This window comes from Micromys minutus (assembly GCF_963924665.1).
Source record: "Micromys minutus genome assembly, chromosome: 1".
In the NCBI taxonomy this organism is placed as follows: Eukaryota; Metazoa; Chordata; class Mammalia; order Rodentia; family Muridae; genus Micromys; species Micromys minutus.
This window is the reverse complement of record NC_137969.1, coordinates 198,383,291-198,399,264: the sequence shown is the minus strand read 5'-3', so window position 1 is coordinate 198,399,264 and position 15,974 is coordinate 198,383,291. Positions and strand designations below refer to the sequence as shown.

The following is a 15,974-nucleotide window of genomic DNA, read 5'->3' as shown; positions in this document are numbered from 1 at the left end:
TATTGTGTTTTAATTTTCAGTCCTCTCTTAGGTCTCAGATAAAACAGATGACCGTAACTGCTATGTGTAGAGATGCATTTCGTGGCACAACTTGTGAGCGACCCAAGCAAGGTCACGTCATAGGAAGAGGACTCCTAGAAAGGACAGGGAGCAGGCTAGCTCTCAGTCCAGGGGAGCTCTAGTGTGGCCTATTTTGGCTTGCACTACTTGATGCTACATGACAGAAAATTCTTAAGCAGTTTGTGTGTGTGTCCTTCAGATCTGTAGTCTTACTGCTCACATCCCTAATTGGTAAGGATCTATCTTTTCGTCCCGGGAGCCACAGTGCAGATCCTGGCAAGCAGCATAACCACCTATGGCAATGGTCCTGGATTCCAGACTGACCAACCATCTCATGCTTCTGAGTCTTCAACACGCTAATCTCTCTGACCATCATTTTCACATTAGTGAATTTCCTCTCACCCTTATTGTAAAGAGTCTACTCCTTCCGTATCTTTCCTTGATGCTTCTCACCCAGCTACTTAGAGCATCGTGTTCCAGTTTCTATTGGAATTTTATCAAATCCGCTCACTGAGATGTGTCTTTTGTGTTGTTAGGCTGTGAAGGCTTCTGCATTACATTTTGCTTGTTTAGAATGTACACTGCGCAAGGCTCTGTTCTGCGCACTGCGTTGATGTCATTGCTGGCTTGAAGTTCATGGCCCCAATCTTCAATGATCCTAGTGCCTCTGCTAGAGTTGCACATATTCCACAAAACATCCACTCATTATAAACATTCTTTAGACTAAAATATCAGATATTTGAGGCAGAATTAGCTTTACCGCTTATAATTTTTTTAAAAATATCATTATGTTCTCTGAGGGTTGGAGAGATGACTTGGGTCTGTCACAGTACACATGTGGAGGGCAGAAAACAACCTAATGGGAGTTAGCTTTATTTTATCCCACCAAGTGGGTCTTCCAGAGATTAAGCCCAGGCCACAGGCTGGATACCACCGAGGGGCTCACACATTGAACATCTTGCTGGACCCCCTTACCTCTATTTTACTAATGAGAAATAGGAAACACAGAGAAGCTGAGTAACTGTCTCAAAGATACCTGAAGTAAGTGGTAGCCATTTAATTCAAATACCCTAAGTCTCCATTTCTCTGATATTTAGTTCGTCCCAAGTCTAAGAGAAACATAAAAACCACAGTAAGCTCAGCATAACCTTGATTTTCTGTGCATCCTGGAGCATGAACGTCTTCGTCAGGGAAGATCGCCTGGCTCTGCAGCTCCCGCGTTCCCCATGTGCAAACACCACACACAATCTCTTCTTCTAAGTGTTTTCATTTGTGACATTTGTTTGTGTGGTGGTGGGAAGGTACCATGGAGCAGAAATGCCTTAGTAAGGGCAGGTCTGTCCTCTGTAATCTGAGGAGATGCATGACATTGTCTCTTGTGCAATGACTCAAAAAGAGTTTGTTGTTTTTTTCTTGCTTTCCAGGGATCAGGGACAGGGATCATCATGGGTCAGGGTATTGGTTTCTACTCTCCTTCCCTAACTTCAGGCTACCCCTTCCCAATGCTCTGTGTCCCTCGTTTGGCCTTTTGAATGATTTTTAATTCTTACACATTACTCTTTTTCCCCTCCTTTTAATATTTTTCAGTCAAGGTAGAGATTTAGAAATTTAGAAATTTTTAAAAAGTTATTTTAAAATTCATAACTAAATACGGGTACCATCTACTTTTTCCAAAGTCATCTGAAATCCTGCTTTCTAATGGCCATGTAACATTTCATTAGAATAAGCTACAGCTCGGTTTAATCAGACAGTCTTAGTTTAAACATTCTAGCCGGTATTGTCTGCTACTTAAGGAACCACTCAGACAGCCTCCCATTCATTGGTTGTACACACGGGCACGCACACGTGTGTGTGTGTGTGTGTGTGTGTGTGTGTGTGTGTGTGTGTGTGTTACAGGAGTTCCTGTTAGAAGTAGGATGAGCCAGGGCTGTTGGCCCTGTGCTCAGAGGAGGCTTTCTGAGAATACTGATGTTGTCTCTTTTTCTTTTCTTTCTTTTTTATCTTTTATCTGCCTAAGTGGCTAATTTCTTTCCTTCTTGAATTTCATCTATTTTTTTATTGGATATTTTATTTATTTACATTTCAAATGTTATCCCCTTTCCTGGTTTCTCCTCTGGAATCGCCCTATCCCATTTTCCCTCCTCCTGCTTCTGTGAGGGTGATCCCCCACCTACCCACATTCTCCTGTCTCCCTGCCCTGGCATTCCCCTACACTGGATAAACAAGTCTTCACAGGACCAAAGGCCTCTCCTCCCACTGATGTCCCACAAGGCCATCCTCTGCTACATATGCAGCTGGAGCCATGGGACCCTCCCTATGTACCCTTTGGTTGGTGGTTTAGTCCCTGGGAGCTCTGGGGGATTTGGTTGGTTGATATTGTTGTTCTTCCTATGGGAATACAAACCTTTCCAGCTCCTTCGGTCCTTTCTCTAGCTCCTCCTTTGGGGTCCCCTGCTCAGTCCAGTGGTTAGATGTGAGCATCCGCCTTAGTATTTGTCAGGCTCCAGCAGAGCCTCCTAGGAAGCAGGCTTCTTTCTATCTAGGAAACAAACTGACTGAAACCCAGTCCCCTGAAAGAGCTTTACCTAACCACAGCACAACTCTCCCATCAGCCTGGGTGTGCACAGGAGATCCCTCTGGTGTATCACGGTCATTCTCACTCATGGAAGTCACCCATCCTTGCTGCATGCCTTATACACAGCTGAGAATGTCTCTACACAGAAATCCAGGCTTACTTCCCACTTAGTCACAGCCTTTCCTTCCTCCTTGCTGCCTACTCTTCTCAGACCACAACAGTCTATGGAACAACATCCCTCCCTTGACTTTCCCGAATCTCCTCTTCCCTTCAACCTGCTTCCCTTTGTTGATTTAGTAGTACAGTCTCAAGAGCATCCTGACCCTCCCCACTAACTCGGGGCCTCTCTAACTGCTCAGTGCTCACACTCAGCCCAGGCACTGGCAGCAGGGAGCAGAGGAGGACGAGAACCTGGGATCTAAGCCTGAAAGTGCAAACCCAAACCCTAGCTCAGAGACTTGGTGGCTGTGTGCCTTTAGGCAAACTGGCTAATCTCTCTGGGGCCGCTTTACTGTGTTAGTGCTTGCTTCGAAGTCAAATGAGAACGGGGCTGAAGGCAGAGCAGCCCGTGAATGGGAACTGCACGGGACAGAGAGCTTTTGTTGTTGGCCGTCTCACCCCGTCCGCAGGCATCCTAGGTGAGTACTCCACCACTAATCTACCTCTCAGCCCCTCATTTTGTTAAATGAAGAAAACACAACCCAGTTTTTAGTTGTGTGCTTTCTTACCATTCCGGCTCCACTTATGCAGTGAAGCCTTTGCCAATCAACTGCCTCCTCTGCAGAGGCACCTGCTGACTCCCTCCAGTCCTTGGTCCTGGCTGCAGCTTGGAACCCCCCTCAGGTCACTTCACGTGCCAAGTGTTTCCTGAAATGTGACCTCCTACACGGAGGTCCTGTGGGGATCATCTTGCCTTTCAATTCCGTTTCCAACAGATAAAGGGGCTCCCCTGAGATTTTCCCCAGCTGCATGCTTTCAGTGTCCTGGGGCTGGCTTGGGTTCCTGCTCTGCCTGTATTAAAGGTCTGAGTCTCAGAGAGCAGAGTGGGTGCTAGCTCGCTCTGAGCACAATGCTAATGCATATATGTGCTGAAGACATGTGGCTTGGTAGTGTGAACCGTCCTGTCGATACCAGGGACAAAAACTATGAACTTTTCAATCTGCCCCGCCCCACGCCCCAATATGTTCAGATCCCGAGTCTACCATGCAACTAATTTCTGGGGTCCCTTTCACAAACTGAGAAACTGTTAGGAAAATGTTGAATTAATAAAACTGTTTTCAGCATCGTAAATCCAAAGCATACCTGTCCAAAGGTAGTATTCAGAATTAGAAGGTGCTTCATTCAATGCTCGGTGGCATATGTTTCCCAGGCTATTTTGTAAATCCAAAAGGGATAGTCAAAACATGCCAATACTCGTCTTTAAAAACACTTGCTGTATTCGGTGCATGCACCATTATGGAGAACTTACACTCTGAGCAAAAAGATTTGTAGCAAAGCATATGACCTTCTTCGCACTACAATGACCATCCCCTAATTAGGCAATGCATCTGATAGTCATTAACAGGAATGAGATAATGAATCACTTTCTCTCTTCTTTGTTAATTTGCTGTAACCAAGCGGCTAATGGATGTCAGAGCTGAGTGATTGCACTGATTATAGTGATTTATAGTTGCAACAAAACAATTTAAAACCATTCTGATTATTCATGTTAAAGATGCTTTATGTTTTGTTTACTAAATGTTTTATGCCCCCCTCTTTCTCCCACCCCGAGAATCCTGTCCCCTTCTGCTCTGCTACTTTGCACAAAAAGGACCTCTTCCTGGAGAACTTGAAAGTTGTTGCCTTTCTTTTGTTTTCAGCCAAGATATATATACATACATATCTATATGGAAGGAGAGAGAGAGAGACAGAGAAGGAGTTACAAAGTTTACCCACTAGAAACGAAGAGCCTTAGGGGTGGAAAGAAAACTTCAGTGGTGCCTAGTTCAAAAGAAGACAGGAATAAGAGGGAATAAGGCAAACTTCAAGCCACTTACCTTGGGGCTTCCCGTCCCCTCCTCGTCCTCCACAGACACATCAGTAGCCAGGATCTCGGCTTTGATGGTGTCCAGAGCTCTGAGAATCCAGCTGTGTTGCCGTTTGATTTGCCTCTGCAGCTCCTTCCATTGACTGGCAATCATCTTCAGCATGTCCTTCAGCCCTTCTCCAAAGGAGAGGAAAGCACAAGCTGTGGGCCCGGCTGCATCTTTACTGCATATGGGTGGTGTCATGGAAACTTGGGTGGCTATTTCAAACCATGCACATGCTTTTAAATAACCTTCCCATTGTCTGCCACTTGCCACCCAGAGCTGAGCCATAACACAGAAAAAGGGGTGAGCATATGCAGAAACTGATTCAGACTCAGTTATTTGGTGGGAATAATATGAGTGGAACAGACCATGATGTGTAAATGTCATTAAAACTATAGCTTGGCACCTCCAGTATAACCCTGTGTTTATCTGTGTGGAGACTTCCCAATGATCAGAAAGAAAGGTATCTCAAAACAGATATAGGTAATTCAATTGGAAATACAGTAAATAGGCCAGAATCAAGATACTACTATTTGGCATTAACACATCCACTTAATGAGAACTTTCCTGTTTGTATAGTAAGTGGGGAGGTGGGTAGCTTCAACCCACCCTGTTTTGTGCTCTTCGACTATCAGGGTAAGTGGAGCCATACAAGAAAACTACTTTTTTCTCATTATGCATTTTTCATAAGTGCATCAGCATTGGTCTAAGAACTGGAGGCCTGAGCCTCTGCTAACGCAAAGACCTACAGAGAATATGACAAATGTCCGCATGTGTGAACTGGCAGAGAAATAATCAGATGTCTATGGGCAGCCTGCCTTATATCCACATCACCCTAGTGGATATGCATTGTGTCTATAAGAACTGTTCTCATTCATTATCGTAAATGTGACTTCCAGAGCTCCTACATCAAAAAGCATGTCAGTGTGAAGTTTTCAGGAGTGTGATTTCAATTGGAACTCAGGCGGATGGCAAGCCCCAAATAAAATGAACAGACCGTTTGGAGGCAGTATTTCATCTCATAAGTATCACAGCATTGTATGCAGTATATGAAACATTTATAAATCTTGAAGGTCAATCTGATAATGTAAATATTAATAATACATAAGGAAGTGAATATATGCAGTAATTTACAGCAATGCTTCTTCATTCTTAATAGTCTGGAGACATAAAGACCCGCAATATTTCAGGAGGATTTACCTGCTTTGTGAGATGCAACGAGCTCAAGAAGTTGGTGTCCTTCTTGCTCCACGGCTTCCTTGAGGGTACAGTGACTGTCTACGTTCAACTTAAAACTCTGAAAAGAAGAACAGGACCGTCAGGCTCTGGGCAGGTGGTTACACACAAAACACACGTGCAGAATCACTTGCTACTTTTTTATCCAGCACCACACAGCCCTATTTGCCCAACAGACAGACTCATTTGCAATACTAAAAGCTATTGATATTTGGGGTCTGGGCTTTCGATGTTTCTGTTAGGCTAGCAGAGTGCAGCTGTCTGGAAACAGCTCAACAAATCCAGAAATACATTATGGCTTTATGAAAAGTCGCATAGGGTATATGGAGAATAGCAATGTTTAATAAAATGCATTCCCACCTGTACATGGGAGCTTTTCATCACTTCTCAGAGCCATTAGTAATGCAAGTCTTTATGAAACCACAGAAGGTGGCAGCAGAAAAATGCAGTAGCTTTATGTCACCTAGATGCATCCACAAATACAGGGTCGTTTGATTCCTCTCTTTCCCTGAGCCATAGGACAGAGAGGGGCAGCTGACCGCTATAGTCTGGATTCCAATGCTCTCTAGATTTTTTTGTCCTTTAAAAGCTTATTTTGAGGTGGATCTCGTGAAGGCAGCTAGTGCGAGGCTTAGGAGTGCTGAGCCAAAAGTCGTGCCCTGCGCTGCCCAGACTAGCGAACAATACAGTCAGGGTGGCTAAAGGTGATCCCAAGAAACCAGAGGGCACGATGTCTGCTTACACCTTCTTTGTGCAGACATGCAGGGAAGAACTTAAGCGGAAAAACACAGAGGTTCCAGTCAATTTTGCAGAGTTTTCCAAGAAGTGCTCCATGAGGTGGAAGACAGTGTCTATCAAAGAGAAATCAAAGTTTGATGAAACGGCAAAGGCGGATAAAGTACACTATGATTGGGACATGAAAGATTATGGACCAGTTATAGGAGGTAGGAAGAAGAAGGACCCAAATGCTCCCAAAAGACCTCTGTCTGGATTTTTCTTATTCTGCTCTGAATTCCACCCCAAGATCAAACTCACAAACCCTGGCGTCTCCACTGGGATGTGGAGTAACTTAAGTGACAGCGAGACGCAGCCTTACGTTACCAAGGCAGCAACGCTGAAGGAGAAGATTGAGAAGGATATTGCTGACTATACATCTAAAGGGAAGTTTGATGGCACCAAGGGTCCTGTTAAAATTTCCCAGACGTAGAAGGAGAGGAGAAGGAGGAAGAGAAAGAGGAGGAAGAGAAAGAGGAGGAAGAGGAAGAGGAGGAAGGGGAAGAAGTTGAAGAGGAATAAAAACTGTCTCCTTGTGAATACCTTAGAGTAGGAGAGCGCTGTGATTGAAACATCTCTGACTTGAGTCATGTCTATTGCCCCTGTTGGGTTTAATTACAAAATTTGATCATGATCACATTGTAGTTTCTCAAAGTGTCAGTGATTGACATGAAGTGGCTGTGGGTGTCTGGAGCTCCCTGAAACTGTATCAAAGTTGTACATAGCTCCAAACATTGTTAAAATGAAAGGCAATCTCAGTCCTCCTCACTCAGTGCACTTTGCTGTCAGTGGGACAAGGCATTTGGAGATGTTTCTGGCATCTTGTTCTCAACTCCTTAGATAATGTTAACTATATAGTTATTGGCTAGAAATCCTGAGTTGTCGACTGTACATATCAATAGTTTGTAAAGAGAACAAAACAACCCAGACAGATTCTCGATGCTCCTTGTTTGGCGTGGAGGCTGTGAGGGGAAGATGCCTTTTGGAGGGGGCATAGCTCAGGGCATGCACGGAGGCTGGACCTGTTGACGGCGGTGGATATCCATTTAGCTTCAGGTTGTCTTGCTTTTGTATATAGTGGCAGAGCATCCTGCTGACATTCACTGTTGTGGAGGGGGAGGGGTCAGCTGGCATGAGAAGTGTTTGGAGTTTTTTTCTTTAGTTAAGTGCAGTAGATTTTAAGCTTTTTAAAGAAACTGTAGAACTCATCGTCAGCAAAGCAAAGGACTACTGCATCAATGGAAGTTCAAGAACCCTCTGTACCTAAATGCAATCTGCAACATTCTGGGCTTTTTGTTTTGTTTGTTTGGTTGGTTTTTGTATATTTAGAATGCTGAATTGTTTTTGAAGTTAAATAAGCAGCATTGCATTTTTATAAAAAGCTTATTTCATAGGATGTAATGTTGTTTTATAAATAAACATACCAAATACATCATGAGGATTTCTTCTCATGACAGTCACAGACTTCTCTTGCGATTCATATCAAACTAGTCACTGCTTCCAGGAAGCCTCCTCAAATACACTTGACATTGGTTGTTTATTTCCTCCTCCTCCTCCTCCTCTTCCTCCTCCTCCTCCTCCTCTTGCTCCTCATCCTCATCTTCTTCCTCTTTCTCCTCCTCTTCCTCCTCTTCTTTCTCCTCTTTTTCCTCTTCTTCCTCCTCTTCCTTCTCATCTTCCTCCTCCTCTTCCTCCTCCTGTTCTTCCTCTTCCTCCTCCTCTTTTTACTCCTCTTCCTCCTCCTCCCCCCTTACATGCACTGCTACTATAGAATTTATCAGGGATCTGCTGCTATATTTCCATCTTTAGCTTGCAAATTATAAGCAGATTAAAGAGTTGCTAGTTTCACAGACATCATACCACACGTTAGGGTTCACTAGTTTGTGGTTATAGCCAACATTTGCTGAGTGTGTCCAGTGATGCTCTCTACTAGGAAGTTTATATATCTTAAGAAATTCAAATGGTTTCCAAAAACCTTTCCCAGCTCTGAAATGCTAAAGGAAAATCACAGTACCCATTAGCAACGAAATCATTCATTAGTCTTTGGGACAAGAATTCATTCGTCAGCTTCACTAATTGGAAATAGTGTGCTAAAAATTGGTTTCTCTTGATAAGATTCCAAAACATATAATGCGTTTTCTTGTGTTAAATGTCATAGGACAATACATAATTACAGTGTGCTGTGCTTGGTATTAAACATGTCTGACACGGGATTAGGTGACTCCACACCAGTTTAATTTTAATTGAAGAAGTCGAATTATTGTAAATTGTAAGATCGGGTCTTCATTTTGTGATTCATATATTGTGTGTGGTCTATGATTCCAAGCCAGACAATGGACACTTGAGGAACAAAACCTGTGGGCTCAGGCCTTAGTGGACAGCAGGAGTTGGGGAATGCAGGCTGGGTTGTCGTGGATGGCCAGTGGTGAGTCTGCCTTGTTTTTTTCTCCCAGGAGGAAAGGGAGGTTTTAGAGCACCGTGGACAGAGACAGGATGAGAAGAGGGAGGGTATGACACTAAGAGAGATGGCAGCACAGCGGAGAGATAAGGACTTCTGACGCAATTCAATACGATGACTTTTGTCAGAAGATACAGTAACATTCCAGCTCAATATTCTGGATAGAGGCAATATCGGGCTCCCTGCGTGCTGTTCGGCATTTCTTACATTCTTCCTTCTGCTACACTGTATGGTGCTCAGAAATCTATTTAAAAATATTATCAGATGTACTCGTTTTATGTGTATTTTACCTATACGTATATATGTTTCTTGTGTGCACGCAGTGCCTGTGGAGGCCTGAAGAGAGAACTGGGTACCCTGGAAATGAAAGTATGGCTGGTTGTGAGTCACTGTTTGGTTGTTAGGAACAGAACCTGAGTCCTCTGCAAAGACAGTAAATGCTCTTAACTGCAAAGCCATCAATTCGGAACCCTCAGTACTTCTGATCAATTAAGGCGGCACCTGTGGATATCTAAATGTTCACTACCTTATAGTTAATCATAACATCTTTGCTTTCTGCCCCTGCTGTGGGATTCCTCTACACACACCATTTAGAACACAGGTTTCAGAAATGGAAGCCAGGAGAAGAGAAACATCTCAGATGAATTCACTAAACTTTAGGGAGAAACCTGCTGTAAGAATTTTCTACATCACTATAAATTCTGCCTGGTGATGTCTTTGGCTCTCTATTTTACCTGTACCAAATGTCTGGTGATCACCAGGTTTCAAAGAGGCACACGGGCCTATGTCTAGGTGCCAGAGAGATTGGAGGAACCCAGGAGGATGGCTGGCAATTTGACATCACTGAAGCTGAGAGTGTAGAGCAGATGCCTCTGGAAATGGCTGTGTTTCAGGATGATGTGGAAACATTTGATTAGGAAATTAGAAAAGACGAGGTATTCATTATTAGGAATGAGATGATCTGATAAGCTCGATGTTGTATAAAAGAACCATTTAATACAACTATTACCCAAATGGTGCATTATTGCTTGATTTCAGGTGCACCCATTAACCATTAATAATATCAAGTAAGGAATTCATAACAGGCCCTGGAGTAGGCAGCCAAGCAGACACATTAACAGAATTGTCAGTGAGATCTGGGGCTCTTAAAGGATTCTTCATTACGTATCTCCTGGTCTTGCCTCCGTTTCTCCCTAAAGAAAGGTCTTATTTATTTTGTGAGTTTGTTCTTTCACTAACCTGATAGCTAAGCATGTCTCTGTCCTTAGCTGTTAGCGTATTGTCTCCAAAATGCCTATAGAGTGTACAGTCCCTCGGCAACACCCACACCACTTCTTGATGGTGCACAGAGAATTCTCGGGACTGAATTTATGCCAAGAACATGGGCATAGGCATGCCACCTGGTCTTATGTCACTGATCTGTGTGGCCTGGATCCTAGAGAACACTGAACCTTTCTTGAGGTCCTTAAAGGAGCAGGTAATTGAATTGACAAAGAAGAGAATGTGTTGTGAGCTGGGAGAGCTCGGGGCATGGCTGGGAGAGGGCTTGGGGGAAGGGACCTGGATACCTTCACTTCAGTCCTGCGGACCCTTGTGGTGGAGGAGAACTGACTCATGCAGCTCCTCCTCTGGCTTACATACTCATAGTCATACATACACAAGAGGAAGTCAATTGGTTAGTTATAAATAAAGTGCCTGGGCCAGCAAGATAGCTGTGAGGGTTATGGTGCCTGCCACCAAACCCAAAAGCCTGACTTTGGTCTCTAAAACCTGATCTCCAATATAAGAAGAGAAGCAGCCACCTCAACATGACCCACACACACACCCTCCTACCCACCCACACAGAGGTATACAATATAAATAGATGTTTATGACATTTTCAAAAAGATGATCTAATGATGGAAACAAATACTGATTATCAAAACAATTATTGTGATGACATTAGCCAAAATACTCAACAAAGGGGAAACAGAACCTGTAGAACCATATCCAGTGGAAAGGCTCAGCCCTGGTTGAGGGATGGGGCCACCTACCCAACTCACAAAATTTAACCTAGAATTTCTCCTGTCTAAAGAAAATGCAGGGACAAAGAATGGAGCAGAGACTGAAGGAAAGGCCACCCAGAGACCCATCCCACCTAGGGATCCATCCCATCTGCAGACATCAAAACCCAGACATTATTGTTGATGCTAAGAAGCGCTTGCCAACAAGAGCCTTGTATAGCTGTATCCTGAGAGACTGCCAGCGCCTGACCAATAAAGATGTGGATGCTCACAGCCAACCATCAGACTGAGCATGGAGACTCCAATGGAGGAGTTAAAGAAAGAACTAAAGGAACTGAAGGGGATTGCAACCCCATAGGAAGAACAACAATATCAACTACCTGGACCCTCCAGAGCTCCTAAGGACTAAACCACCAACCATAGAGGGACCCATGGACCCAGCTGCATACGTAGATCATGATGGCCTTTGTCCTGTAGAGGGTCAAAGCCCTGGCATAGGGGGATGCTAGGCAGTGAGGCAGGAGTAGGTAGGGGAGCACCCTTATAGGGGCAGGGGGAGGAGGGATGAGATAAGGGCCTGGTGGAGGGAAAACCAGGAAAAAGGACAACATTTAAAATGTAAATAAAATAACAAAAAGAAAGAGTTTTAAGACAACCAGAAAAAGAAAAGAAAAGAAAAAGACCCAATTATTGTAAGTTATCCAATAGGCAATGGGGCTATTACATCTGGCATGATCAGCTTGTATAGATATGAATGAGCTATAAATTCAGACACCTCGGATATATCCATGACAAGGTAGATTGTACATGCGGAATAAATGCAGGAAATGGGCTGGGGCACCTCCCAGGACCAGACACATGGGAATGGCCACATGGCTCAAATGTCCACAATGGCCCCATCCTTTGGTATCTTACAGTAAGGACAGATGCTCAGCTCCTTTGTGGGTACTGTCTGTATCTACCACATCCCCTAAGCACTGTGAGTCTCAGGATGATTGAGAAGCATCATGAATACTAGAAGGAGCCCCAGATTCTCTCTTGAGTGAATTTTGCTTTCTTCTAAGTACATACCATATATACCTACATATTATTGTATCTTCCAGGTGTATTTTTTAGGTGTATAGAATAGTTATATTTATTGTGTGGTTCCTACCAGATTTGCATATGTAAAAAGGAGCAATACATAAGCACAGTCTTTGGGCAGCTTATAGCCTAGTCCCTTGGGTCATAGAGATAAGAACGAGTGTATTCGTATGACCTAGCATAGAATACATGTGTAATTGGAATTTTATGTGGGATACCAAGAGGTAAAGCCTTTTTGCCTCCAGCAAAATGGAGCAATAGAAGCCTTGCCCAGTGGGATTCCAGTTTGTTTAAATTAAAACATACTACACCCGCCGCGTATGAAAAGAGCGGAGCTGGATAACAGCCATGGAAGCCCACACAGCCCGTGTCAGCAGGGCCTGCAGAGAGCTCTAGAGGCCCGTCAGAGACGCACAAGCAACCCTGGGTGCTCCATCCTGCCGGGACGGGCTGTGGGTGGAAGCCAACAACTATGACTACACAGGACTTGACGCCATGAATCGTGAGCGAGCCATGGTGACAAGCTAGTGACATGAGTGGCCGACGCAGACCCGTGAGCTAGGAAGATCCTGCTGCCTGCTGCATACAGACTTGATTCTTTTAAAGGATGAGCAGAAGGCAAGGGGGGCTGTTTTAGGAGGTTGCTGTGGTGATACGTGCCATATGTCTCTGTGCGTTCATACTCTCTTTAATCAGAGAAAGGTATGTATGCTTTTTCTTCTAAACGAATAGAAGAAAGAAAATCGGAGCAAACCTCCTGTCTTTTTAAGTTTTTCTCCATGCATGAGAGCAGCATGTGCCAGATTCTAGTTCTTTGGCTGCTCTGATGCTAAATACCAGAGGTTATTAGTCAGGAGTCTCCAAATGTGAAAGGCATGTTGAACTGATGAACTCTTTACTCCCACTGTCACATAAAGAGATGGTGTGCACGCTGATGAGTAAGACACTTGGTGACACTTCTTCACACAGAGATTCTCATTCCCTCGGAAAATGAGAACAAGGCTTTTCACGGGGCGGGGGTGGGGTGGGGGGGGGAGCAGAAATAAGTATTTAGTTAGAAAAGCCCAAGCTGAAGCCATTACTGTCTGCCTCAAACAGTCTCTGCTTGGGAGCCATTCCTCACGGGGCCAAACAAGAGCTATTTGCTCTGTCAGAGGGCCTGGGCAAGCAAGTCCTAACCAATCACGAGGCGCCCAGCAGCTCCTGCTCACTGTTCCACAGTGCCGTCCACACGAGATAGATGCCGGGGCTCACAGCGCAGAATGCGCCTTTCAGACACCACGGAGGTGAAGAACGAGAGCTTCAGTAAGTGTGGAAGTGCCTCTTAAAAGCTGGTAAGATATTCACTTTCATGACGAGAGGCAAACAAAAAATGAGGACAAAACTATGTCGATAAAATTATAGGTGTTAATATGTAAATAATCTCATTGCAAAGTCACAGACAACAACAAGAAAGCATACAGAGCACCAACATCACTTGGGGACAGTGGCGCCAGAAGTTAGCGTGGTTATGCTCTAGGGACTTTTTGAAACAAGGTGAAAACATTACTTCCTTATGGTTGTGAGAATTAAAGACAATGAGTAGAAACCATTAGCGTGGTCTGGCCATGAATACTGCTAAGAAAAATCCCTGTAGAGTGTGTGTGTGTGTGTGTGTGTGTGTGTGTGTGTGTACTTTATGTGTGTGTGCATGTGTGTGCTGTAGGTGTGTGCTGTGTGTGCATGTGCATGTTTGTGTGTATGTGTGTGCTGTGGGTGTGTGTTGTGTGTGTATGTGTGTGCATGTGAATGCACATGTGTGTGCTGTGGGTGTATGCTGTGTGTGCATGTGCACGAATGTGTGTGTATGTGTGCACGAGTTCATGTGCTTGTGTGTGTGCTGTGCATGTGTGGTACAGGTGTGTGATGTGCATTTGCCATTCAGTACACAGGCTCACACTTATTCTGTGGAGGCCTGAGCAGCACATCTTACTCTCTTGCTCTTCACTGCCACGAGAAAGGCTTTCTTGTTCGAACCGGCGGAAGGGCACCTTTGGGCCAGGCTGCCCGATCGGTGAGCTTTTGTCCCCCAGTGCTGAGCATGGATTCCTGCATAGCCATGGCTGGCTTGTTAGTGGGTACTAAATATTTGAACTCAGTTCCTTGTGCTTGTAGAGAAAATGGTCTTAACCAATGAGCCATCTCCCTAACCCCTCTAATAAATTTTTAAATTCACATTCTCAGTTTGATAGACGGCCTAGGTTGCCAGGTGGCAGGAAGCCCTTATTGTTAAAACTCTGTTCCCTAGAGACAAACATCCCGTCTCTGTTGCTTTTGTCTCACTACCTACCAGCAGCTTGCACACAGGGACACCAAAACCAAAAATGTTACTGAAGCATAAGGAAGAGAAACCAATGACCCTGTCTTCTTTTTTCTGGAGGGTGTGCTCTCGAATGAGTCATGTAACCCTCTGGGCTTCCGTTCCTTTATCTATAACCAAGGCATTCAGACTCGATATTTTCCAGCCCTTGAATACTTTGATTTTTATCTTTTTTTTTCATCCAGGCAGTTTAGGATGGGAAACAGGAGAAGTTTTATTTACTTTAAACTAGAGAATTTTCAAAGAGAGAAGAGTTCCGAAGGCTATCCAACTACTCATCATCTACCCCAGGGCGGTTCTGTCCCCAGACTGTCCCTTCTAATTTTAGCCATCTCTGAGGAAGTCTCTTTTAACTTTTATCCCGAGCCCACATAGTTCTTCCCAGGAATTTAAGAGCTCTGTGACAAGCACTGTGAACTCCCCTGTTCCTCCGATTCTTCTGCCAAGTCATCTGTCCAGCATCTTGATTGGAAATCAGAAGTGATACAAGAATATGCCAACAAGACCCACATGCTGGGTCAGTCACTCAGCCCAGCCTTTGTCCCCACCCACACCTCGGCACACTAGCGCTGCCCTAGCTCCAAGCCTCACCGTGTCCCTTCTTAGGTTGCCTGCAGAGACTATGGCCATGACTTCACTGCAGGCACCGTTATCTCAACCTTACCAATAGGGTGGTGAACAGAACAGCCACGCTCACCGCTCTCAGAGCCTAGTGAGTGCCTTGGGCATAAGATAGAGTTAGTCTAGGATTCCAGTGGACTGTGTTAAGGAAGCCAGAAGAATCCTGTGGGCTCGTGACAGTGCCAGGCTAGGGCTTCAGACCCAGACAGTGATGTTCAAAACCCAGCTCCTCTATCACTGTGTTCAATTCCGGCCACCCCTTTCTATTTAGTTTCCTCCTTTGGGAAAGGAATTTTACAGCCTATTTCCTAGGTGGTAATAAAGATGAAAATCCCTTGAAACACACACAGAACAGAGCCTAGTCCTTCATAATAGCACAGTGATTGTTACTATACAAAATGTTGTCTTCGAAACAGCTCAGAGAGAGGCCCACCTCTTGTGTTCTTGAATAGGTGGCTGGGGCTATGTATCAGGCTCAGCCCTTTTCTAGCTTCAGGTCCTATCAGCTCAGCTCTGAGGGTTCTCCACCCAGGAGTCTACTCCTTCCTCTAGGATTCTGTTCTTGCTGTGCCTCTGTCTGGCAAATGCTGTTTCAGCAAAGCCCCATCATCCTTTAAAATTCAGTTCAGCGTGCTCTCCAGCAAGGCTTCCCTGCTCTTCCACCCTGGAAGCTGATACCCACAGCAAGCTTCAAGCCTCCCCTTACCGACCTCTGTTCAAAACTATTGGCAGTTCT

At 44.6% G+C, this 15,974-nt stretch overlaps 2 protein-coding genes across 2 annotated transcripts in view; one reads left to right on the top strand and one right to left on the bottom strand.

Moving 5' to 3' along the window:
- Positions 1–15,974, bottom strand: part of AKAP6 (A-kinase anchoring protein 6) — a gene marked incomplete at its 5' end in the record, with an annotated part of 305,320 nt that overhangs the window by 181,812 nt on the left and 107,534 nt on the right. The window contains 2 exons of the mRNA XM_080912298.1: positions 4,672–4,835; positions 5,905–6,001. Coding sequence (XP_080768424.1) covers positions 4,672–4,835; positions 5,905–6,001 — 261 coding nt within the window. The remainder of the gene's footprint in view (positions 1–4,671; positions 4,836–5,904; positions 6,002–15,974) is intronic.
- LOC308440030 (high mobility group protein B3-like) lies at positions 6,671–7,147 on the top strand (the record flags this gene model as incomplete). The annotated part of the gene is made up of 1 exon (XM_080941961.1): positions 6,671–7,147. The coding sequence occupies one exon, from the start codon at positions 6,671–6,673 to the stop codon at positions 7,145–7,147; it is 477 nt and encodes a 158-aa protein (XP_080798087.1).